Genomic DNA, 26,070 nt, shown 5'->3' with positions numbered 1-26,070 from the left:
ACATCCAAAAACTGTACCTTCTGGAGTCAATGAATGGCAGGTCTGTATAAACATCAAGTAAATGTGTAGAATAAAGAAGCAATTCACAGTCAGTAATTGTTTCAGTGGCTTTACATTTTACGTTCTTTGAAGACATTTCTATGTTCTTGCATTCCTTTATGACACAGAACTTCAAAGAAGGACTTTTATGCTAATGAATCTCTTAGTCTTATTTTTTTTTTCTGTCTAGAGAAAATAATTATATACTTAAATTAATATTTTTCATCTGTCTATGAAGGGGTGAAAATAACTTCATATTTCTAAGACTGTCAAGTATTTCATTTGTGTTAAAATATAAAGTTTGACTGTTTACTTTATGGTATTCCAATACACCAAGGTGGGTTCCTGCCTTGTGGTTGTTGCTGTTGAGTTAGGTTGTACCTCACTATGAAGGTGATTTGGAATGAGTTAGTTAAAAAAAAATTAAAAGATAAATTAATAAATGAATGACTAATAAATATCCATATGTCTGTGACTCCACCAGGATTAAACTGGCTTATGATATGGTAATGGTAATATGTATCTGTTTTTTTAATTCCACTTCTTTTAAATAAATGAACATCCCTGTGTTTTTAATGTGTACATTCTGTGACAAAACAAGTGATTGCACCCAGAAACAGGGAACAACTGTTTATGAATCTGAGCGCTGGAAATCAGCATGGTTAAGTATCGGGAGTGACATTGATGATTTGGTAATTGTGAGTCATCTGCTTCACCATTAAGACTGTACCTGCACTATTGGCAGAATCAAAAAGCCTGAAATACAGTGAATTGGTGTCTGGTCCTACTTCTTCTTTTAAAAATGTTAATGTGAAGTGCCATCTTCCATTTTTTGCTGTTAAAATGTAATTTGAAGGTATTAGGATGTGAGAAGGATGGAGAGCTGCCATTTTCTAAAAGGGTATCGCCCAAACACACATGGTTGTTGTCTACCAGGAATGCCTTAGTAAAGGTTGTCACCATCTTTCCTTTCTCCTTGAAAAAGCAACGTGGGTTATTCTTGGATGCCAACTATAGACTTCAATGGACAGTTTTATGTGCCCATTTATGTTCCAAGTAGGATTTTACTTTATGTTTATTTCATATTATTTTCTAGCTCTGCTCTGGACCAATTGGTTGTTATACTGGAGTGATTTCTTACTCACCTGTGACATTTTTTGCATGAACCTTACCCTGCATACTGAGCAACTGCTTTGACCATAAATAATTTTGTAGACACCAAGTGTATTATACTTAGGAGACTGATACAGAAATGGGCAGATAAGCACAAAATATTTACTGAAGCCATCCAGAACTTTGTTGAACTCAGTCAATCCAGTTCTACAGTTGTATTACACTAGGCCCAATTTAGACTTGCTAATTAATATATCATGATCATCCACTCGTTTTTAAGAATGTGGGAGACACGACAATGAGTAACAACAGGACTCGGGACCCAAATACTGGATTGTGAAGTGGCATCTTTGCACACTGTGCCTGTAAAATAATGCACTTAAATCAACTTAATCCAGATCAGGGTTATGAAGGCTAGAGTCCATCCTGACAGCACTGGGTAAGGAAGGAATCAAAATTTGATCAGAAGCCACTCATTCAAAAGGCTCATGTGTGTATTCGCCAGTTAATCTTAAATGCGTGTCTTTGGGTTATAATGAGGAAAACCTTTTCAGATGGGGTGATACTACACAGACAGTGACTGGGTTTAAGATTCCAACCTAGGACAATAACTCTGTGAAACAGCAGCTATACCCACCACATATTAGTATCATCAACTAATGTAACATATTTACTGTATATCATTCCATTTTCTCATTACAACTTATTTCTAATACCAGGCTGATGGGGGCCAGAACCTATGTGGTATCAATCTGGTGCAAGGCAGAAATCAAACCTGCCAGGGATATCAAGCCATTGCTACATTTGCATAGTAAAAATATTGGAAATGCAAATTTTATTATCTCTGTTTATCAAAGGCATATAAGCATTGCAGATCTTTAACCCACACAAAAGTTAAAATTCAAGTGTACCTAAAGTCCTTCAGCTTGGTTGTTGTAGAAGTAGTAGTAATAGTAAAGTAGAAATATTGTCAATTGCACAAAGTATAGTGAAACTCTTACTTCAAAGTCCAGCCAACATACATTGTAACACATTGTTGCTCAACGGCACCATGATAAAAGACTCTGTTAAAATACACAACTATGTCTTATTTAATAGCAAACACAAATCATCTTAGCTAGTGAGCTCATGAAGAATAACTGAAACTTTCTGGAATAAACCTTAAGAAAATCTCCAGCACAGTTAACAATCAAATAGATACTCTGCACTTTAAGGGCAAGTACTGAAACTGGAAATGTTTCTCTCCATACTCTACCATTAGGAGAAATAGTTCAAAAATGAAATGACTTCCCCTATTTCAACAAACTTCTTCAATGATCCGAATAAGACCATTGCAGTGCATTCTATACACAGAAGAAGCAAACATGTTCTATTCAAGTTCAAGCTCATGATTCTTGTCATGTTTACATAGTACAATGAAATTCTTATAACCTGCATGTCTCTACAGAACAATATGTATTTGCTTTTATTTTTGCTACTAAAAATACATCATATTTATGTTAAAATATTTGTTACCATGGCTGGCTGTCTAGTAACCTTATGGTCTGTGTATTTAAACTATCCCTGAATCTGCCAGTGTGAGTGTCTATGGTCCTATACCATTTGGCAGAAAGGAGGAATGGGAAAAGTCAGCTGTGCAGGATGGCTGACGTTTTCCATTTTACTCTTTGCCTTTCTAAGGCAGGTGGTGTTGTATATGTTCTGAACAGAAAGCAGCTGGATACTTTTAACATTCTATGTCATCTTCACCATAATCTGCATTGATTTATGTTCTTGCACCATTCAAGTGCCACACCAGGATGTAATGAAGGCAGTGAAGCTTGCCTCCACTGCGCCCCTGTGGATGTTTGTGAGAACTGATGGAGAAATTTGAGCTTTGATTAGAAGCCCAAAGAAGTAGAGGTGCTAGTGACTCTTCTTGACAATAATGTGTTGTGCCCACATCGCATGAAATTTAAAGCTGTTAACCCCCTCAACAGTATTTTCTCTAATGTAAATGTTAGTGTGTTCTGCCTTCTGCTTTCTGAGGCTTTTGAACAGCTCCTTGGTTTACAGATATTCAAGAGATAGACTTGCCAGTTGACTGTCTCAGCCTGGTGATATAACAGGCCTAATGCTGCCATCAGCAAATTTAATCATGGAGTTAGAGTTGTGCTTGTTCACCCCTAACAAGGAGTATAGAAGAGGACTGACCACACTACCCTGTGGAGAGGCTGTGTTGGAGGATGTGATGCTATGAATTCACATTTTCTGATGTTTGTTAGTTAGGAAGCCCAAAAGTCAATTGCCAAGAAAGGCAAGTCCTAAATTGATTGCATCAATTATAATAATTATTGTTGTTGTTATTAATACTACCAAAAATAATAATAACAATAATCATATTTCTTTATTGATTATATGAAAAGTTATCTATCTACTGTATCTATCTATCTACAGTGAAGCTTGAATGTTTGTGAACCCTTTAGAATTTTGTGTATTTCTGCATAAAAATGACCTGAAACATCATCAGATTTTCATTCAAGTCCTAAAAGTAGATAAAGAAAAACCAGTTAAACAAATAAGACAAAAATATTATACTTGGTCATTTATTTATTAAGGAAAATGATCGAATATTACATATTTGTGAGTAGCAAAAGTATGTGAACCTTTGATTTCAGTATCTGGTGTGACCTCCCTTTACAGCAATAACTGCAGCTAAACATTTCCGGTAACTTTTGATCATTCCTGCACACCAGCTTGGAGGAATTTTAGCCCATTCCTCCGTACAGAACAGCTTCAACTCTGGGATGTCGGTGGATTTCCTTACATTAACTGCTCGCTTCAGGTCCTTCCACAACATTTAGATTGGATTAAGGTCAGGACTTTGACTTGGCCATTCCAAAACATTAACTTTATTCTTCTTTAACCATTCTTTGGTAGAACGACTTGTGTGCTTTGGGTCGGTGTCTTGCTGCATGACCCACCTTCTCTTGAGATTCAGTTCATGGACAGATGTCCTGACATTTTCCTTTAGAATTCTCTGATATAATTCAGAATTCATTGTTCCCTCAATGAAGGCAAGCCGTCCTGGCCCAGATGCAGCAAAACAGGCCCAAACTATGATACTACCACCACCATGTTTCACAGATGGGATAAGGTTATTATGCGGGAATGCAGTGTTTTCCTTTCTCCAAACATAACGCTTTTCATTTAAACCAGGAAGTTCTATTTTGGTCTCATCCATCCAAAAAACAATATTCCAATAGCCTTCTGGTTTGTCCACATGATCTTTAGCAAACTGCAGACGAGCAGCAATTTTTTTTGGAGAGCAGTGGCTTTCTCCTTGCAACCCTGCCATGCACACCATTGTTGTTCAGTGTTGTCCTGATGGTGGACTCATGAACATGAACATTAGCCAGTGTGAGAGAGGCCTTCAGTTGCTTAGAAGTTACCCTGGGGTCCTTTGTGACCTCGCCAACTATTACACGCCTTGCTCTTGGAGTGATCTTTGTTGGTCGACCACTCCTGGGGAGGGTAACAATGGTCTTGAATTTCCTCCATTTGTACACAATCTGTCTGACTGTGGATTGGTGGAGTCCAAACTCTTTAGAGATGATTTTGTAGTCTTTTCCAGCCTGATGAGCATCAACAATTCTTTTTTTGAGGTCCTCAGAAATCTCCTTTGTTCGTGCCATGATACACTTCCACAAACGTGTTGTGAAGAGCAGACTTTGATAGATCCCTGTTCTTTAAATAACACAGGGTGTCTGCTCACACCTGATTATCATCCCATTGATTGAAAACACCTGACTCTAATATAACCTTAAAAACTAACTGCTAATCCTAGAGGCTCACATACTTTTGCCACTCACAAATATGTAATATTCGATCATTTTCCTCAATAAATAAATGACCAAGTATAATATTTTTGTCTCATTTGTTTAACTGGTTTCTCTTTATCTACTTTTAAGACTTGAGTGAAAATCGTATGATGTTTTAGTTCATATTTATGCAGAAATATAGAAAATTCTAAAGAGTTCACAAACTTTCAAGTACCACTCTCTATCTATCTATCTATCTATCTATCTATCTATCTATCTATCTATCTATCTATCTATCTATCTATCTATCTATCTATCTATCTATCTATCTATCTATCTATCTATCTATCTATCTATCTGCTTGTCAGGTGAATTCTCAGGCCGTATGTCATAGTCCAACATTCTTAAAAAAACGGGTTCTTCAATGGCACTTTATGGTTCCTTATTGCTTCATTGCTTGACAAAGCACCATTTCATGCTGAGAAGGGTTCTTTGAATATGAAGTTGTTCTTTGTACTTGTAAAACCTTCCCAAGACGTAGAAAAAAACTGAAATTGTTACTTTATGGTAGACTACCTATCGGTACACTAACAGATTAAGAAAACCTGTACTTAGCCAGTGTTATTGCATGTAGCAAGAGTCCTTTTAAAATCAGGAACCCAGTGGTATTTCACAAATCTGTTACCATCTGTTCATGACTATTTATGTAACGGATCTAAATAAATAAATAAAAGGTTCCTTCTGGAACCTTCATGTAGATGGGTCTTTTGGGAATGTCATCGCTCTGAAGAGCCACTCTAGCACCTTTATTTTAAGAGTGTACTAAGTTATTAAATTGTGTCAGAACGTAGTATTTCGTCATATTAAATATGCAAATAAAATGAAAAACAGCTGCTTTAAGTCTTCTCTGTCCGTTTTATGAATCGGATCACACTGACCCTGGTGTGCTTGCACCCTCCTGCTGAACATGAAACTGAAGTCTTCCTCAAATATGGTATAATTCCTTTGAAATCTTAAAAAAAAATCGATGGATAACATGAGGTGTGGTTGTCACATAAGATAAGAATAATTAAATCAAATGTTTAAAATTAGTAGCGAGAAGAGACGTACATTAATTAAGCTGTGTCTGTACTGGCGCCATTCAGTAGCAAAACTCGATTGTCTTATGTTTGAGAAAGTAAAAGAAAAACTTAAAACATAATAAATTAACATTGCCAACCACGCTACAATTTTAACATATTTTAACCAATAAGAAATATCGCTATTTTATGGACTATCGCCGTTATTGTAATATATGTTTGTACTTAATCAATTCAGCTCAAGATAAAGTACTTACCCAATCAATTTATTTTGAAGCAAGCAAGTGAAATAAGCTTTCTTTACAATTCCCTAGTTTTTTTATTGTATTTTATCATTATTATTTTAACTTTATTAAAGGAAATCGCCTTAAAATGTCTACGGTTATGTGAAAGTTCAATTTAAACAAATCCTATGCGAAAGCGCATTGTCAGACGCAACCAACAGCTTTGATAAAGCACATTGCAACGGCCAGTACTTAAAAATCATACGTTCAGACAAACATCATAAAAAAGCGTGCAGTTTTTGTTAGCGATCTGAAGAATACATGATTAGAAAAATAATGCTCTAAACTATTCCCTTTAAAACAGCAATTCAAAGTACCGGGATTTGCAGTCTGCTTTTTGTCTCGTTCCGTGTGCCTTTGGAGATGAAATTCGCCCCTTTAACTTTTCATGTGGTGCAAAGTCTTTCATGCAGATCGACACTTCCACGTCTGTCTCTTAGTTTCTTTTATTTCGCATCATCCACACGATCGCTTTATTTTAAATCACGACCCAAGTTTAAAGCTTCAATCAGTATCCGTGAAAAAAAGGCAGACGAGCAAACCCGCTCTTGGCGCATGGGACGCAAGTTTGCGACGCAGAGCGAGCAGCCGGCACAATAAACCTGTTGTTAACCTTGCTGTGAAAATATGTTTGAAGAACATTGGCAATTGTTGTATGCAATGTATTCAAGTATAAAATAATGCCTTTTGTTGTGAAAACTTGAGCAATGTGAGGGTACAAAAGTCCCCTGTGGCATTTACTTGCTCCCTTTGTGATGTTTGCGCTTTGGCGTCTCCACTTGGCGCATTACCCAGACCCCTTTAAACGCGATTGTTTCATTCTTTCTAATGACATTTACCGGATCACAACATGCTGTTAATTCGATCAGAAAGCTTTACCATTCTTAACAATGCCAGAATAATTTCTCCCAAAGTTTGTTAAGTTGACCAAAATTAGGCAAATGAATAGAGGTCTCCAGGCTACTCCTCTCGCAGGTGACAGCGAATAATGCACGTTAAGAGCAGCTGCATTCCTCTTTATTTCTCTCTTTCTTTCCCAGCATTATTAAAATTTAGGCCGATGCAACTATTCATTCATTTCAATAGACATTTTCTTATAGGATAATAGGCTACAAATTGAGCCTCTCCAGAAAGAATCCAGTGGTGGGTAACCCTCGTGTGCCAAAGACTGCTGGAGCCGCTGGCTTGGAGGAAGGCGAAGCTCGTGTGCCAGCCCCAATCCCACACCTGCCGAGGTCCCGGACAAATAAAGGACGTAAACAAAAAGCTTGCCATCTCTCATAAAAGATGGACGTGTCACCAAGTCGTGTGAGAAACCCTGAGAACAAACGGGGGGACTCCATCTCCAAAAGATCTCCCTTGAACTTGGCGGAACAGCCTATTAAAGGCTTACTTAATTACTTTAATGACTCTGGACAGGCCTTAAAAACCCGAAAGGGTTTGGATGGAAGTTAAGATCGCTTGCTGAGATTTGTAAACAGGCGATCGTGTGAGAAACGCGAGGTGGAATAAAGACGGTTTCTTTATTTGTGGCGGAGCTTTGTTTTCTTGCGCACAGTGCGCTCTGAAGGATCAGGGCCGACTCGAGGCTCAGTTCACATTTCCCGCCTGGGTTGTTACTATGCAAATAATATTCTAACGCCGATCACGTGTCCTTTGAAGAGCCACGTGGATTAACAAAGCATTTCTGCCCCCTGCTAGCCCGTGGCTTCACTTTTTTTTTTTACCATTTCTTTAACTGATCCTAAACGCACACATATCCCCAAAGCCCTCCTCTCTAATCCCACTGAATAATCTCTGCTATGAATGCACGATTCCCTTAAATGATCGCTTTATAAGCAAACTCGTTTCTTGCCGAGCCCCTCAGTGCAGCTTGCCCACCTTTGGGGTAGCGCACCCAAACTCGCAGACCACTGGTGCCCCACATTACGGACTCGATTTCAGTTGTCTTGCTTCCTACCCGAATGATGTCCACCAAGATGAAGGAGCGCAAGGTAAAGAAATGATGCATGTGTTCAAATGTCCAGGGATGCGAACTCGAATTATGTTTACAAAGTAAGGAAGTCGATGGTACAACATGTTACCTCAACTGATCCCCATTGGCAGTCTCGTACAAATGACATAGTGCAATATGTAAACGTTCCCGAAAGGCATTCTTTAAACCACTTGGTTACAACTTCTCCAAACTATTCGTTTTGCTCTTATTTGACTGTACAATTTTAGAATGTTGTCAACCTCTTGTGTGTATATTAATATTCAAAGTATGTATATAAATGTATTGCTGAATTGAGTTCTACTGCTAGACAGTTTTCAAACAGAATCCGTTTCAAAGATCACGACTCGTCTAGACGAAGCTTCTTTCCTGTCTTGGGTTGCGCCCTAGCCAAGCGGATCTGCGTAGCGCATGACCATCATTTGAATGGCACAGATCCTTACGGCTATGAGCAGAATAGCAAAATAAATATGTAAATAAATACAATTTCCATAGCAGCCTGGCAATGCAATTACGTTGAACTGTTAATTTTCATATTTACAGGTGAAATATAATATCCATAATTATAAATTGCCAAGTCGCCTCTGATTTAATCTTTTTTTTTTTTTTGCAATTTTATTGTATCTCACAGAAGACTCCAGTTTCTCATAAGGTAATTGAGAAAAGGAGAAGAGACCGCATTAACCGATGCTTAAATGAGCTTGGCAAAACCGTGCCCATGGCCCTGGCAAAACAGGTGAGGAGGTGTTCTTTTCCTTATTTTCAAACTGCCAAATAGGGCATCTTGATTCCACCTAACCGTATGTATTGTCTTCTGCTTCAAACGCTCCTTTTTACACATCGTGGTTTTTCCTCATATTTTTAAAAGGAGAATACTTCAGGATTTAATTGAATGTTACTACACTCGCCGAGAAGTGCGCATGTTATGCTTCGCTGTGCTTTAGTGTTTTTGTATGTCCCAAAGAATTGAGTGAGCTCAGTAAACACATTTTAAATATGAACATACATCACACTGACAGAAAATACCAGAACAAAAACTTGATATTAAAGTGTGTTATGTCTTTTGAAAAGAATTAACTTTTCTTGATGACCCACTTAGCCCCCCTTTACGTGTTTGTGTTCTTGTGCGTTTGCTGTGTAGAGCTCCGGCAAACTGGAGAAAGCTGAAATCCTGGAGATGACAGTTCAGTATCTCAGAGCATTGCATTCTTCGGATTTTCCACGGGGCAGAGAGAAAGGTAAGCAAAGATTCACTTTTCTCATTTTGGTATACTGTATATTGACTGTCTTCAGAATTGCTTTATTTCAGTAAAATATAAAGCTGAGATTACTAATATATTCGTTAATATAACTGAAACAATAACAATGTGGAATTTAAAATTTTTAACACACTCTTCTCTCATCCACTGCGTTGGACTGCTGCCTAGTCTCCGCCCAATTCCTGCCTTACGCCCAGTGCTGACGCGGCGAACTCTAATTCACAATGTTACTTTATGTATGTTACATCGTTTCTGTCTATCCATTGTGTGCACCTACTTTCTCCAGTGCAGATTCAAATGGAGTGGCGGCAGGCCCAACTTCAAAATGCGGACAGCCTCACTCACTTTAATCCAAATTGCCAGTTATTTGGAGAACACCGGAGTATCCTCTGAAAACTAATGCGCGCTCGGGGACAACGTTCAAATTACACGCAGGCTGTAAGAGAACCAACAATCGAACCAGGCACGTTGGTCATTGTGGTAATATTATTAGGTTCGTAATTTAATAACCATACAGGTTTGAAAGATATTATATCTTTTTAATAACAGTGCCTGCAGGCAATACCTTTTTTACATGCTTTTTAGGCAAACACCATCGATCTCTCTTACATCATTCTCTGCTCATCAGACACACAAGACATTACAATTCATATTGTACGTGTTCATTAATCGAATGCCATTAGTTTCCGAATTTTGCAAATCGAAACTGTACTGTGCCTTGAAAAGTAATAGTGCATGGTGTGTGCATTTCAACACAGTTAAACCAGGGTTTCCAGCCTACGGGAGCAAATTTCCAGGCTTGTAGGAACTTGAAGCAGGTCGTCTCTGTCCTTTAATTCTAAAAGAGACTTCTCAGAATGAATGATGGATCAGTTTTCTTCACAACTTACTGAAATGTCTTAGTATTAACGTTTTTAAAAAGGGTGTAGTGGAATGAGATACTTCTATTCAGGGTGAGGATGTACACGGTACACGGAAATGATCCAACAAATCTCTAAATTGACTCGGATGACGCCTGCGCAGTCTTCGCAAATCTTCAAAGGGAACTGCTATGCGAAAAAGGTGAAAAATCACGAGGTGAGGGTGTACACTCACGAAGGTTCCCCCGTTTATGCGAATGTTCCCTCAAAGACCGTACATTTATTAACTCTAACGTCGGGGCAGTTTCTCTGTGTACCTGAGGGCGCGCAGTGCAACAGACCATGTCTGTCCCCAACTCCTAATCATTCTTTGTATATTTAGTTTACCCTTCTCTGAAGCCAAAATAACACTTCTCAAGAGTAAAGTGTGGCCTACGACAAGCATAGGTTCCGTTACTAAGCGGGACTGCAGAAATTCCAGTTGTTTGCGCATTTGAAGACGCCACTCTTTGTATTCGGTGATTGGGATTCAGGAAGCAATTCATACTGTACATAAATAAGTACGCGAAACTGGCTGATGTTGATGCTTTTACATTTTCATTCTTATTATATAAACACAGACACACACGCTTGTATACATATATATATGTGTATATATACACACGAGTTTATATATATATATATACGAGGGACGATCAAAAAGCTTCCGCAATTGGATATGGTGAAGACAGGAGGAGTAGTAATCGGCCATTAAAAAGTTGGTACGATGCTGGGAAAACTGCATCTCAAACGATGTGAGTAACGCAATTTGTTTCTGAAATTCTTAATAAATACAGTAGAGGTCAAAAAATTGCGATAACTTTTTGAACTTCCCATGCACTCAGGTGGGTGCGGCAATGCACTGTATCAGCGCGTGCTCCTAACTTCTCTCTCTCTCATATATATTTATATATAGAGAGAGAGACAAATAGACACACTTAGATATAAAAACACACTTTTACTCCTTTTGTTTATACTGGTAGGGTTGCAGATAATGCAGACAATCACTAAAAACTACAATATTCAAATTGATCCTTCCCCCTTTTGTTCCGTAACCGGAAAGCATACACCTGGCGAAGTTTAATTCACTCACAAACACACATCGGACTAACCAGTTATATAAAATGCCTGTCTTTTAGGATGTGGGAGTGCCCTGAGGAAACTCCGCAAAGACTAGACTACTGGATTGGCAAGCAGACGCTACGGCTGGGGAGAAGCAGCGCTAACCACTACGCTACTTTGCCTCCCGGAGTTTAATCAGCCTTAACTATATTCAGCCTGGAAAATGTCACACACGACCTTCGCAGGACCTCAACACTGTAAGGCAAATGGTACAAGCCTTACACGGAATGATATCATAATGCAGAGCATACTCAAGCAAAACGTCAATATACTGAGGTGTCAAGTAATTCAGCATGCTTATCTTTATGATGTTAAGTGACGCAGTGAACCCTAAAGAAACACGGCGAGAACGTTGTAACTCTTCAGTGTTATTCGAATTCACTGGTGCTGTAAGGCCGTAGCGCTCAAGTCTGCTACATGACGTTTTTGTAAAAGCATCCAATGACGAGAACGAGGAAAGGCACCAGTTACCCCTGCCATTTAAGGCCTTTCCGCCCAAGTACCAGTCTACTGCGCTTTACATGCAAGCCAAAACATAAAACTAATAAAATTAAAACAGAAACTGTCAAACGAAAGATACAAAGACATATAAAGCATCAATAGTCTATTGGACAAATTGGGGAATTGAGACGCGCTTAGAAGGACTTAAAAATCCACAATAACTCACAATTAAAACAGTTAAGCCAATGATCCTTAAGGGGTCCACGGCATGTGATATTAGGTATCCGATCGTCATTATACAGGGTGGTCCAGATCTAATTATGCAGATCCAGATCATCTGGATGACTTTGATTTATGCAGGTTCGATTCCAGTTCGGCGCGAAGATGATTCTTCATGTCGTCAGTTCGCACACTTCTCGATGGTCCGGGATTTTTCGGGTGATTTTCTATGTAATGAACTTAATATGTTATAGCGTAATGAAAATTGCATAATTAGATCTGGTCCACTCTATACAGTACAGAATCGGAATTGCGAAAAGCTGTAGATTTAGGATGATCAACAAAAAAAAAAAAAAAAAAAGACTCATAAAATTTTACAGGTGTTTCCCGACTGTTAAAACTAATTGTAAAGCCAGATAATTCCAAAGAGATTGTGATTAGCTTAAGGATTTTTTTAAAAAATGTATTGGACGGTGTTCTTTGTAAAAGGCGCTATATCACGAAAAACCAAAACAACATGAAATACTGTTAATTTCAATTACTTTTATTACATTGCAAATGCGAATCAACAAGCTCAGGTAATAAGTAGTTATGTTTAAAAGACGTCCTGCGATGGACTCGCGCCATGTCCAGGGAATGTCCTCTGCCTTGCGTCCTATGCTTGCTGCGGTAGACTCCATATTTCCAGTGACCCCGCCCAGGATAAATCAGGTTCAGAAAATGGATGGATGTTTGAAAGATTTCAGCACTTCGGCATCATATCTCCAAGGGCGCTCTGTCTAGGAAGTCTGTCATTAGGTTTACTCAATTCACCCACATTACAAAGGCATATAAATTAGTTAAGTGTCCGATTAGGTTTATGTTTTTAGCGACCGGATAGGCTGCGACACTCGGAGACAACGGAAAATGAATGAGTGTTAAATGTGGTGTAAATCTGAAAGTACTGATATTAGGCTTGTGTGCAGACGTCTGATTTACTCTAATTGCATCCTTTTTTACTCCATTTGCTTGCAGGAGAGCTCTTGGCAGAATTTGCCAATTATTTTCACTACGGCTATCATGAATGCATGAAAAACCTGGTACACTACTTAACCACGGTGGAGAGGATGGAGACGAAGGACACCAAGTACGCCCGCATCCTGGCTTTCCTGCAGTCAAAGTCGCACTTTGTAACGGAACCATTGTTCAGCTCCCTCGCTGCCCTGCCGGATCCCACCGAGTACATGTGCCAGCTCCACTCCACTTCGGACTTTCAGACGCACAGCGCCAGTGACTCAATTTTTCCACAAAGCCACGGACATTTCTCTTGGCACAACACTACCAGGAGCCCGGCTCTTGCGTACTTACCAAATGCAGTCGTGCCACAGGTGCAGCAGCAACAGCAGCAGACTGGGACCTGGTTGTCACCGGTCCAGGGGCTCGAGCAGCACTACTTGAACCTGCTGGGACATTCGCATGGTCCCGCATTCAGCCTGCACAGTGCGCAGCACGCTGCCATGTGATCAGCTTGGACTTCGGCCATATTTATGAGCACCCACTTAGGTTCTCTCTCTTGGCTAAGGACAATGTAAAATAGTGCGTTTAAAAATTAAAGTAAATTCTGCTTAAATTAAAAAGTTCCAACGTCACGTGGCGTCTTATTTTCTCTAGTCCTCAGGACATATCTAGTTTGGAATTGGTCTGTTGTAGTTTACCAAAAGGTAAGAAATATTGTAAGAAGATGCAATTACGTCAATGAGCAGCACATGCAATCCAGTGTGTGTGTTAATATTACACTCAAAGTTTATGTATGAGATCCCCTGTGTAGAATTTTCTCTCAATATGATAGTAATGTACAGTACCTACTGCACTGTCACACAATTGAAAACTCTTAAAAGAATTGTTTCTGTAAGGGCATTTTACTGGGCTGCGCAGCTCCTTCAAGAATCACTGCTTATCAAGGAACCATTTCAGTCTGTGAGGGGTTCTTTGCAAATTAAATTGTCCGGGCATTGAAAAGGTTCCTAATATATGGACGAAAAAATACTGATAGACCAAAAAAACACGAACTTAACTTGTGCTATTGTATGCAGCGAGAATCCGTTTAAAATCAGTATCTTATTGATATTTCACAAATCTGTTGTCATCTCACCTTGGCTACGCCTGTTATTGATCTAATAAATAAGTTACTTTTGGAACCTTCATGTTGATGGTTCGTTAGGCAACCAAAATGGTTGTCCTATGGCATCGCTTTGAAGAACCACTTTTGCACCTTTACTTTTAAGAATGCAGATGAGTTTTGTTAATAGTGCTTATTCGTGCTCTTCAGGCATGCGTGATTATGTTAGCTCGACTTTAATTGTATTATTGGTAAATTAAAGACTATAACGAAAGGCATAACACGCCTGAGGAAGGCTAAATCATTGAAACATAAATGTCTTTAAAGTCTCTTTTTTGACATTTCAGCAAGCAAACATCCTTTACATGTTTTGTTTTTGAGTTCTGCTTTATTTACCATGCTGTTAGGAAAACAGCCATAAAGAAATCTTTGGTGCAGATAAAACCAGAATTTAAAAACAAACATTAAATATTAATTCTGAGATGCTGCTGCTCAAGAAAATTGGTAATCTACGAATTATTGTTAAAATTGTCTAATGCAGTGGTCGTCGAGATTAGTCCTGGGAGCCCCCTTTGGGTTGAGCGTTTCATGCCAACCTGCTTGGATTCAGACCTTAATTAAGCAAGCCAGTAGATCCAGGCTTGTATGTTTGATTTTTGTATCAATCCAGACATTACTAAATGTATATACTAAATATTTACAGAATGGAACAAAAATGTGAAAGATAAAAAAGTTCCCTCTTATAGTTTTAAATTTTTTTGTTTAGGGGATTTCCAGGTATCAGGGTCGTAGCTCCCTCATGGACATTCCTGCGCATTTTTAAACGTATATTAAAATGAAGAGCGGGGTTACACTATCAGCTATAAAAATGGCCAGGGGCTATAGACACATTTTATCATATCTTAAAAACGGAGGTGCCAGAGTGGTTCCATCCACATGAAGGTTCCAGAAAAAAACTTATTTATCATTTAGATCTGTAACAGTCTCCATACCGTAAATCGCCATGAACAGACAGTAACAGATTTGTGAAGTACTAATAGGTCTTGATTTTAAAAGCACTCTTTCTGCATATAATAACACAGGATAAGCCGAGGAATCTGTTAGTGTCCTGTTTCCCACCATACATTAAATATTTTATTTTTTCCCTACATATTGCAAAGATTTCGAAAGCAATAATAAACCAAATTTATATATTCAAATAGACCTTCCCAGAATGAAACGACACTTGGTCAACCAATAGTTCTAAGAAGAATCATGCAAGTCATAAAAGAACCATAAAGTGTCATTTTTAGAGTGAATAGACAAAAAATCATATAGGTGTTTAGGAGCTTAAGTCCTCAAAGCCTCAACCAAAGAGACCATTGGTTGTGCTCTTTTCTAATATTCTGGTTAATTATATAATTGGGAATTGGTTGCCCATTTACGGACGACAGCGCATTGTTATTTATCAGCAGTCGGCAACAAGGAGTGAATGAAAAGAAAACGAAAAAGCGAGGTTAAGCACTGAAAGATAGAAAAAATACATTTTTTGTTTTATTTTTATAACTATGCATCTCATTTTTATAAGTACTGCACTTTTCTAAGTACAAGAGAAGGAAAAGGGCAGCTAATTAAACAAATAGAGCAGTTAAAGGCAAAGTGACTCACTGATTATGAAACTGGTTGGCACAAAAACCTGCAGACACGTTTGGTGCAGGACTTGATCTGAGAACTTCTGGTCTAATGTTTAGTGACTTGTACCAAAAGATATACCTTTTAATCCCGATATTCTCTCGGTTATTCTTTACATTGTCCCTTTAAATCCATGTCAGGGTTACACACACACACACGCACAGAGCCAGTTTAGAGTTCTCAGTTTACCTTCCCCACTGTAAGGCTTTTGGGCTGTGAGAGAGGAACTGGTGTATTCTCAGAAAAGCCCATAGAGACAATGGGAGAATGCGCAAACTCCTAAAGGACCACGAAACTGGTGGTTTTCTTCAACGGTACTTGATCTTTATGTTGCTTTTTTATAATGTTTAATAGACATGCTTCTCCTTCAGGAAAAACAAGCTTATGGAAGAATATTAGATTTTTGTACGTTCGTAATTTGCATTTTTTTCATGGGCATGATTAAAACCTAAAAGGTTACAGTGTTGTATCAGCACCTATGTATTGTACCAGCTATGTTCTTGGTCACTTACTTTCTTTTGTATCAATGTTGGATGACTATTCAAAGTTTATTTTCACTCACAGTTCAAATGCTGCTAAGTGGTGGACGAATTGGTGGACGCTGTAAATCAGGTGGCACAATTTGGGTGGGTGTTCTGACGTGCATATGTACGGTTTGCACGATCAGTGTAGGCCTGGTTTTCCTTTTGGGTATTCTGATTTTAGGACCACAACCAGAAGACATTCAGATTATTGCTTTGGCTCGGTATGACAATGTGAATGGAGGCGTCGTCCACAGTCGATTTTTAACTACTGCAGCAACGTGCCAGAATGGGCTCCGCCTCGCCACTGAAGTCAAACTGGAAAGATAGCTTGGCAGATGTCGTTGACAGACCATTGGAAAACATACGAACAAAATGTAAAACATGACTTCAGAAATCACAGTCATCAGTCCTCGATTTATAAAAAAAAACCATAACATAGCTGTGATTTAAGCACGTGCTCACAAAAATCGTGTGTCACGACAGTAAAAAAACAAAAAAAACAAAAAACCCCGAATATATCACAAAGTGCAGTGGACACCTAAATAGTGTGAAATTAGTGATTTACGGATTCCTGCACAGTCCTAAGATGTACGTTTAAGTGTGTCAGTTCTACCCCAGATGTGCTTTACTCTTGCTTTTGCGAGGATGGAGAGGGCTTCCTAGCATTGTATTAACAATAACTGAAAAAGGCATACGTGCCTTGCGAAAAGTTCATTTTTTTAAAATAATTTGTTTCTTTATTATATTTGTTAACCATAGCACAAAAGTCGTAATACAAGCCAAATCATAACTTCTTGTGTAAATTAGCTAAATATGTATGGATGGAATCTCTTTTGAAGAAATCATAGGCTTTTAGGATTAACTTCAATTCCATATTAGTCATTTCCATTAAAATATTATAGGATTACGACACCACTTCACTCCCAATATTTGTATAATTACAATTACTATAAATATTTGTTTATGTAATGTTTTGTGAAGCTTTTTGAAGCATTATGCAGTTTTCGTTTTTATTATAACGATAGTGAGATCACGTTCTTGTTTGTATTAATCAAGCTCATTTAGGTAAACTTTCTGGCCACGCACCATTCTATTATCGCTTAAAAAGTTGTTTATAAATAAAAAGCCATTAGTAATGTTACTTAGCTTAATAAGCAAATGAATAAGTAGCCTATGGTAAGATAAATAGTACAAGAAAACTGATTTATGCAACTACTTTGACTGTAAATTTACACTCATGTTTTTCAACTTGAAAGACTCATTGCCAATGATCTGTAAAGGTACATTATAATGAAATTATTAATGGAAATGATTTATGTCCTAAACGGCACCTCATAGCAATGCGTTAACGTTGTCGTGTTTAAAGATGTATACGGTGTCGTGGGAAACAAGATGCAACGAATTGTAAATGCAGTAGGACTTAAGCATTCATAATTAATCCAGCACATCACGTAACAGAGGGCAAGGAGTCCAACACAAGAAACAATGAAAATCCACGAAGTCTTCAAACTGGAAAAGAGCGCACACATATGTGTGTATGTGAATGTGTGTGCTATATATATATAGAAAATGGGCATATATTAAAAATGATAAATCCATTGTGTGGCGCGTATAATGGATTCAGGAGATGCAAAAGTAATTAGTAAATTAAGTAGTAATTAAGTAATTAGTAAAGCTCCCCGTCCACTCCACACACACCTTGGGTCATTTACCTCATGGTCACCAGAAAATTATATAAGTAACAGTACCCTAGCGCAGGTAACTTCATGGTGCCACACTTATGTCGGATACAGTGCTTAAGTCGATTACACTTATTTATTTGTTTGTTTGTTTGTTTAAAATCTCTGCTGAACTGATCACCTCTCGGAGCCCTGCATGTCCCGGTAAATATTTCAACTGCAATCCCTCTGGCTAACGGTTTACTGTATAACAGACAACGGACTACCTTTAGAATTCACCGCGGTCACGGAGGCAAGGACTTCATGAACTCGCACGTGAGCAGCACATAACTTTCCTCATATTTACAACATGAACATATTACACTGTCATCACATGTTGCAACACCACTACAGTGTTTGAAATTTTTGAACTTTAAAAGCTCAAACGTCTAACTTTAGATTCAACTGAAAATCCACCAATAGTTTTATTTTAAAGTCCAAAGTGCATATGTTGTGAAGTTCTGAGTAGTGGCTTGTCTGTTGTTTGTTATGGATTTAAAACTTTTGAACTTTAAAAGCTGCAAGCTGAACAGTTGGAATTCACCCAAAACCGAAAAAATACTAAATAGAGTAAATAGTTCAAGTTGTCCAAGAAATTTGTTAAGAATTGGCCAGTTCCTGTTCACTTTATACTGTTCACAATACCTTTACCGACTCACAGGCATAACAGATACATGGATATCTTCTCAAAACAAGTTCTAGGATATCCAAGTGTGTTTTTTTTCGTTGAAAACCCGACAGCGATGTTTTTTACTTGAAAACATTACTTTTTCTACGTATGAACTTAAAAAAAAAAAACTCTGTAACTCGCAAAACAACAGAACATTCTTAGTGGATTATTTCGAATGAGTCTACTTTAGGTTTTTGTAATTGTTCTAGTTTGCTTATAGATGTTAATGTTTTCACTTACAGCTGTCCAGTTTGACACAATATGCCTATGTAGCAAATTCTGCCTGTGGGTAAACTTCGGCTTCACTAAAAGGAATCCTCTATTACACAATTAGATGTTAAGGCAATAAAAAAAAGCGAAATATGCGGGTAATTCAAATACGGGACGCACAATGTATTTATTAGACGTGAGTTCCATAGAGCACTGCTGCAGAGTGTTGACGGCAACCCAGAAAGAATGAAATTAAAAGAAAAAATGTTACAAATCAAAGAAAAATCTTATGAATATATTTTAATAATAATGAATTCATTAATTAACCCACACCAGAACCTCCAGGCAATCACTCGCCAACGACTTCTTTCTGAGAAAAGGAAAAAAAAAAAACACTGACCACTCTAATCTGCAAGCACCAAACACGGGATTTAGAAAGTAAAGCTGCCACTCTTAACATTGAACATTAACACTTTAAAGTTTTAAAAACCTAAATTAAATTAATTCAAATCAATAAGTGTAGACACATAAGCACACACTATACAATGCTCTGTTATAATTAACCTCAATAAATATAACAACACAAACTTATAAGGCCAATATAAACTCTCGGAATACATCTCTCATGATCCGCTATTAACTGTGTACTCCCTGTTAATCTGTTTGACCTGCTGTACAGACATAAGGCTAGAGAACTGAAAAACCAGAAGATGGCAAAAAAAGTAACAAAACATATAATATATAATTTGATTTATAACAATAATATAATTATTTTGAAGTTTGGGGCAGCATTATGATGCCTTGGTAGTGCTGCTGTTTCATGGTAAAGAGACGTGGATTTACAGCTTGGAAGACCCCAGTGTAGAGTTTATGTTCTCTCCATGTCTGTTTGGCTTCCTGCCGGTGGTTTTGTTTTCCACCCACAGTTCAAAGACTAATTTGTCCCTAGTGTTTGTGCGGGAGTGTGTGTGTGTTTCACTCAGTGATGGACTGGAGTTGTTCCTGCTTTGAACCCATAATGATGGCTGGGATAGGCTGCAACTGACTTGTGATTCTTCCCTGGATTAACAGATCAGGAAAAAGGGATGAATGTTTCATATTGTTTCTCACAAAAAGAACGTCAAGATGTGGGGAAACAAACCTTAAATATTGGAATTCAATCCCTTTACTCACCATTTTCTCCCAATATTGATTGCTCAAATATAAGCACAAATATATATATATATATATATATATATATATATATATATATATATATATATATATATATATATATATATATATATATATATATATATATATATATATATATATATATATATATATAAAATACATATTATATATATATAAACAATAACAGTGGTCCTCAGCAAATAATAATTCTTATTTGTAAAGAGACCTAGGTCTATCCACATCAGAACATTACATTCTCAACCTCACCTGATTCAACTGAGGGTCATGGGTACTGTCTTGGCAGAATTTAATGTAAGGCATGAGACAGTCCTGGACAGTGCAACAGTCTATTACAAGCCTCAGTCAAGCACACCAGGCCATTTTAGAGTGGTCAGTTAATATAACTAGCAAGTATATTGTAATGTGGGAGGAAACTCAGTGTGTATTGGGGGAAATCCGACTTAGAAACATGGAAGACATGGACATTCTTCACTGATAATGACCCAGTGTTCAGCTGTCATGATATGCTTAGGTAGTTGAAGAGTCAGGGGGACTCAAAACACTCTTCTGCTCTGGGTTATTAGTTTGTCTGAGACCTTTCTGAGGATCAGTCTGATATTGAAGCATATAAAAATCTTCTAATAGTATTGCACAAGCCTCTCTAACACAACAAGGTCATGACCCATGTCGGAAGAAGTGCACCAGTGCTAGTAAACCAGTGCTCTGACTCTTTTTGCTTGAAGGAAGGATAGCAATAAGGCTGTGTTCTCTCGCCCTTATTCTTCAACTTGTGTTGTGAAAAGGTGTTGAGGAAGCATGCAGATGAGACGCACTTGGCAGGAGTATGGGTCAATGGTCTACACATTAATAACTTGTGCTATGCCAGTGATATCGCTCTTATATGTAAATCACCTGGAGATCTCCTGATGCCTGGGTAAGGCATCACCTTGAAGTCTTCACTGCCAAATGTATGATTAGAACAAGTGGAGTTGTTCTAGTCATTACCATCACCAAGGACTGTAATATAGAGATCTGCCTAAGGCTTGCAGCTGCAGCATCTGTGCTCAAGTCTCTACCTCCCCTTTGGAACAAGAGGCAATCAGCAGATCCTGCAAAATAGACTACTCAGGTCTATGGTATGGCGGGTTACAAGCTGTAGTGCAGAAAGCTGCATTCTGAAATTGGACACCATCAATAAAAAAGATGCTTTACAGAAGAGACACAGATATAGAAGGATACAGAATCACTTGGTTAGAGCAAGGTACAAATATGTTTATCCTAGAGTAACTCTGGACTGAACTCCAAGTCTTAAACTCCATGGAATCCTTTCCCACATTACCTGTGGCAATTAACTATCGACCATTCTTCTACAAAAGTTGAGTCAAAATACAAGGAAGACAGAGAAGAAAATGACATGGAAGACTGCAAACGTTTGTCTGTAGTATAGTGGAATCCACCAAAGTGGCCAAAAACAGACGTTGATGGAAGTCTGTTATAGCACATGCTATAGTCCCTAACATGAAGATGTGAGGATCTACCATGCTGCCCTTTTTGTGGTTGTTTCTTGAATCATGAATGGCAGTAGGTTTACCAAAGTAATTAATTCCCCTTGAAGATACTAAATATGGGCAATAGAAAAAATAAAATGACATTTTTAAACCCGCTTAAACCAATTCAGGGTTGTTGCCTTGGTAGATGTTTAGGTGGCTTGGGCCTATACTGATAGTATTGGGAGGACAGTTGGGACTAACACTGGAGAGGGCTCCAATAAGACATAAGACCCTTTATTGTCATTCTGAATACATACAACAAATACTGTGTAGCTACTTTCACAGAGCTACACCGTACTCTTCATAGTAGAGACAGATATCCCATCTGCAATCCATCACAAACAAAAAAAAAAGACAAACAATTAAAACAACTACATACCTCTGCTTAAAGTAGCAGATGGACTTCAGTAACACTGAAATAAAAGTAACATCAGAAAATAATTTTTTTGAAAAAGAAGGGATGAGGTTCAGATAGGTTAGATCAATGCCTCATTTAAATTAATGTTTCAAAACACTGATTTTCTTTGGATTGTCTCTCAATGCAACATGTCTTAACAAAGGTTTGCTGCATTAACTTAAAAACTTTTTTTTTAATAATAAAATAATGAAGATGCAAATCACAATCTGAAGTATGCACCCACAGTTATATAAAATGCTAAAAATCAATAAAAAAGGGAGTTGTGAAAGAGGTCTGCGGAGTAAAAGAAGGACATCAAAGGTTAATCCCACTGTTTTGAAATAAAAGAGCTGGGTCTCGTCATTTATTGTGGACATTTCAAGAACTGACCCACAATTTGTAAGGTTTAAAACCGTTTAGACATTTTAATCAAATTGTAAGGCTGAAAAGTCTGAGGCTGTCAAAATCCTGTCTATTGGTTAAAGAGCCACTGCTTGTGTGGTTTGTCAATTGCAGCATTCTAAATATAAACGCCTTCTTTACTTACAAGTAAAGTCTAAGTAGGTGATAGATTAAACATTTATGGTACAAATGAGTAAAGAAGGCAACATGCCTGACAACTTTATTACATTATTTTATAACAAATGTTTTGAATTTGCTTTTTAGAATCCTGATGTTTTCATATACTGTATTAAGGCAAATTACATAGATTTTTGTGGCCAGGATTAACGTTTTAAATGCCAAGAGTCACCATGATTAAAATATTGCCCATTTACATATAATTTTGCAAACTGTCAGTGATCCATGACAGTCTTTGTTTTTCAAATGTTGCTACTTTTGCTTTGTGCCTTTTAACTGTGTAGGATAAATCCGTTTTTGCATCCTCAATGAGGATCAAGAAAGATAAGAAAAAAGAAAGAAAAACCTCCCACCTCCTATTTTGCCTGCCTTAGTTAGACAACAGTCCCTCTCCTTCTTCAAAACTCTACCCTAATTCTTCATTTTGCTAACATTGGCCAAAAGTCAAACCTGCAGAAAGTCTGACTTTCAAAAAGATTTAAAATGTCATTTAAAAACCAGGAGGGAATTGATTCAATACAGCTTGTCCCTTAAATGTGTTTTCCCTCTCCCACAATGAATTAAATCATTTTTCCCCACCTTCCTTCTCCCTCTCTCTCTCTCTCTTTAAGTAAGTTGTATAGCATCGGTTTCCAAGAGAGCCCCAACAAAAACTGAAAAACTCATAGTAGTTTTTGCTGGGGGTTGTCTCATTGTAATCATCTTGAAAGGAGACAATCTCTGGTTCCTTGGGCTTCATCCTTGACTGGGCAGGAATAAAAATAATCACCCCCATGAAATCAAAGGTTCTCTGCAGAAAGTTAGGAACAAAGCTGGCTGCTGGTGCTTTGGGTCCCAGCAGAGCTCCTAGCTGATTTAAGGAGCCTTCAGCCAGGACTGCTTGAACTGGACGTGTCCTTAATACAGAGCTCACTTGTGCTCCCAAGCGTTATTGAGCAAACAAATTGACGTGTTCCAGCTATACACACAAATCAGTGGACAAACCCAGAGCTATCGGACTTGTAAAGGCGAACATGCAGGTGTCAGCTGCACACCAGAGGATGGAAGCATTAATCTGATCAGCAGAGAAGTAAAATAAACCAAAAAAAAAAACAACAAAAGGAAGGGTGTATGCAGATGGGAAGGGGGATAAGGGGTTGAAAGCTGACGATCTTAAAAGAAAATGATATCTCCGGCAGTCCTTTGCTTTGTGAAAACCTCATCTATTAGTTTAAATCCATGGGTCTGAGCACAGTTGCTTGCACAATAAACTTTATACCACAAATGAGCAACTGTTATTACTGTGGTATTTCAGAGGGATCATTATGTGTATAGCTTTCATTAATATTTTATGCATATTTTTTATTATTTAAATATTATTTAAGCATTATAAGATTTATTTTATTAGGGACTGAAGATCCATCTTAATTAATTTAAGGACATGCTTTTCTTGGAATAAACACCTGGTGTATGTATCAAGAAACTTTACTTGACATGGTTTTTGCTTAGAATCACCTGAAAGCTTTATGGAGCTCAACTTTTATACAACACTGAAGGACAATTAAGGTGAAAGATTGACTGAGGGAAAATTTATTAGCATAGATTTGTACCCTCTTAGCCACTATGGGGCCTAAGTTGGTGGAAATCATAGCATGATTCAATCTGCTAATCACTTTAAATATAGAATATCTTTATTTTGTAAAAGACAAGAAAGTCTGAAATTGAATCAAACTAAAATTGAATTGACCCTTATATTCCAAATGGAGAAACTGGACTCCATATCTACAGTATCTACAGCTTTCTATCTATCTATCTATCTATCTATCTATCTATCTATCTATCTATCTATCTATCTATCTATCTATCTATCTATCTATCTATCTATCTATCTATCTATCTATCTATCTATCTATCTATCTATCTATCTATCTATCTATCTATCTATCTATCTAAGTCAGTGGTCTCAAACTCCAGTCCTGGAGGGCCAAAGTGGCTGCAGGTTTTCATTCTAACCCTTTTCTTAATTGGTGGCCAGTCTTTGCTGCTAATTAACTCCTTTTCCTTTCATTTTATTTGACTTGCTTTTTAAGATTTGTTCCCCGGAATTTCTGATTTTCTGTTTTGTAAGGGCACTGTTAAAATGTTTTGGGGATCTGAGCAGATCAGCATTCCCGTGACCTTCATCTTTCTTTATTTTAAGGCACTGTATGATGGACACAGTTTGATGGCCATGTTTTGGTTTATTTTATACCTCATTATTGTTTGGCTGCCAATTAAGGAAATGAAACAAGGGGTCTGAGTCTTCAAGAGCAAGTCAACTATAATTAATTCAAAAGAACTTAATTAGCATCAAAAACAGGTCACTAATTAAGAAAAGGGTTAGAATGAAAACCTGCAGCCACTGTGGCTCTCCAGGACCGGAGTTCAAGGCCACTGATGTAAGTAGTCACTCTTCATCAATGTACCTATTTCAAAACTGAAAAGTCATATTGCTTCCAGGCCCATCTTTTACAATTTTTATTATCCCTTTAATAGAATGACCCTGAACTGTACATTTTTTTAGTGTTGTGACTGGACTGACTCCCTTTCTCCATCCATTGTATGAACTTGTTTTCTATTATAAGATTACAGGCAAACAGAGCATCAGATGTAATAGAGGATTAGACACTGGTCCATTGCAGGAAACAAGCATGCACACTTACACTATTAATTATATGGGTTCAGTTTTATGACACCAGTTAATTTGCTATAAAAGATATGTCTATGGGCAAATTTTGTTTTTTGATATATTTTGTTAATCTCTGAAGATCTTCTTTTCACATGACCTTTGGTGGTCATAGAGCAGGGTCAGAAATTGTACAGCACCCCTTGAGCAATTTTCAGGTTAAGGGCCTTCCTCAAGGGCCCAACAGAGTAGGAACCCTTCTGCCAATTGTAGGATGTGCCCCTTGCAAAATAAGGACACAAACACCATCAAAGGTCTGGGGGGATCCCCCATATAATGTAGCACAAGCAAAGGAAATGACGTCTTCACAGCCCGAGTTCAAAATGGAACTGACAAAAACAGAAATGGAGGCGGTATATATAGTTAGCAGCAGGAAGTGATGTCATGGGTGAAAGGCATTCTGGAAGTGACATCACGAAGAGGTGGAATCTTGAGGGCTGGAACTGCACATGATGTTATTGTGTAGATTCTTCAGTTATTCAGCAGGGAGAGAGGAAAAGAGTTAGAGGGCAGCACCAACCACTGGTT

General features: G+C 37.8%; 1 protein-coding gene across 4 annotated transcripts in view; it reads left to right on the top strand.

Annotated features, from left to right (window-relative positions):
* Positions 1-13,862, top strand: part of helt (helt bHLH transcription factor) — a 49,516-nt gene extending 35,654 nt beyond the window's left edge. The window contains exons 2-3 of one of the 4 annotated variants that reach the window (XM_039751005.1): positions 8,940-9,546; positions 13,263-13,862. In XM_039751005.1, coding sequence (XP_039606939.1) covers positions 9,486-9,546; positions 13,263-13,750 — 549 coding nt within the window. In that variant the 5' untranslated portion in view covers positions 8,940-9,485 and the 3' untranslated portion in view covers positions 13,751-13,862. Of the gene's footprint in view, positions 1-8,939; positions 9,547-11,130; positions 11,222-11,488; positions 11,798-12,439; positions 12,480-13,262 lie in introns of those variants that run through there. The other 3 variants (XR_005633351.1, XM_039751007.1, XR_005633352.1) reach the window with 3 other exon arrangements.
* The last annotated feature ends 12,208 nt before the right edge of the window (positions 13,863-26,070 follow it).

Source organism: Polypterus senegalus, chromosome 4, assembly GCF_016835505.1.
Source record: "Polypterus senegalus isolate Bchr_013 chromosome 4, ASM1683550v1, whole genome shotgun sequence".
NCBI lineage: Eukaryota > Metazoa > Chordata > Cladistia > Polypteriformes > Polypteridae > Polypterus > Polypterus senegalus.
This window is presented reverse-complemented; position numbering and strand designations above follow the sequence as displayed.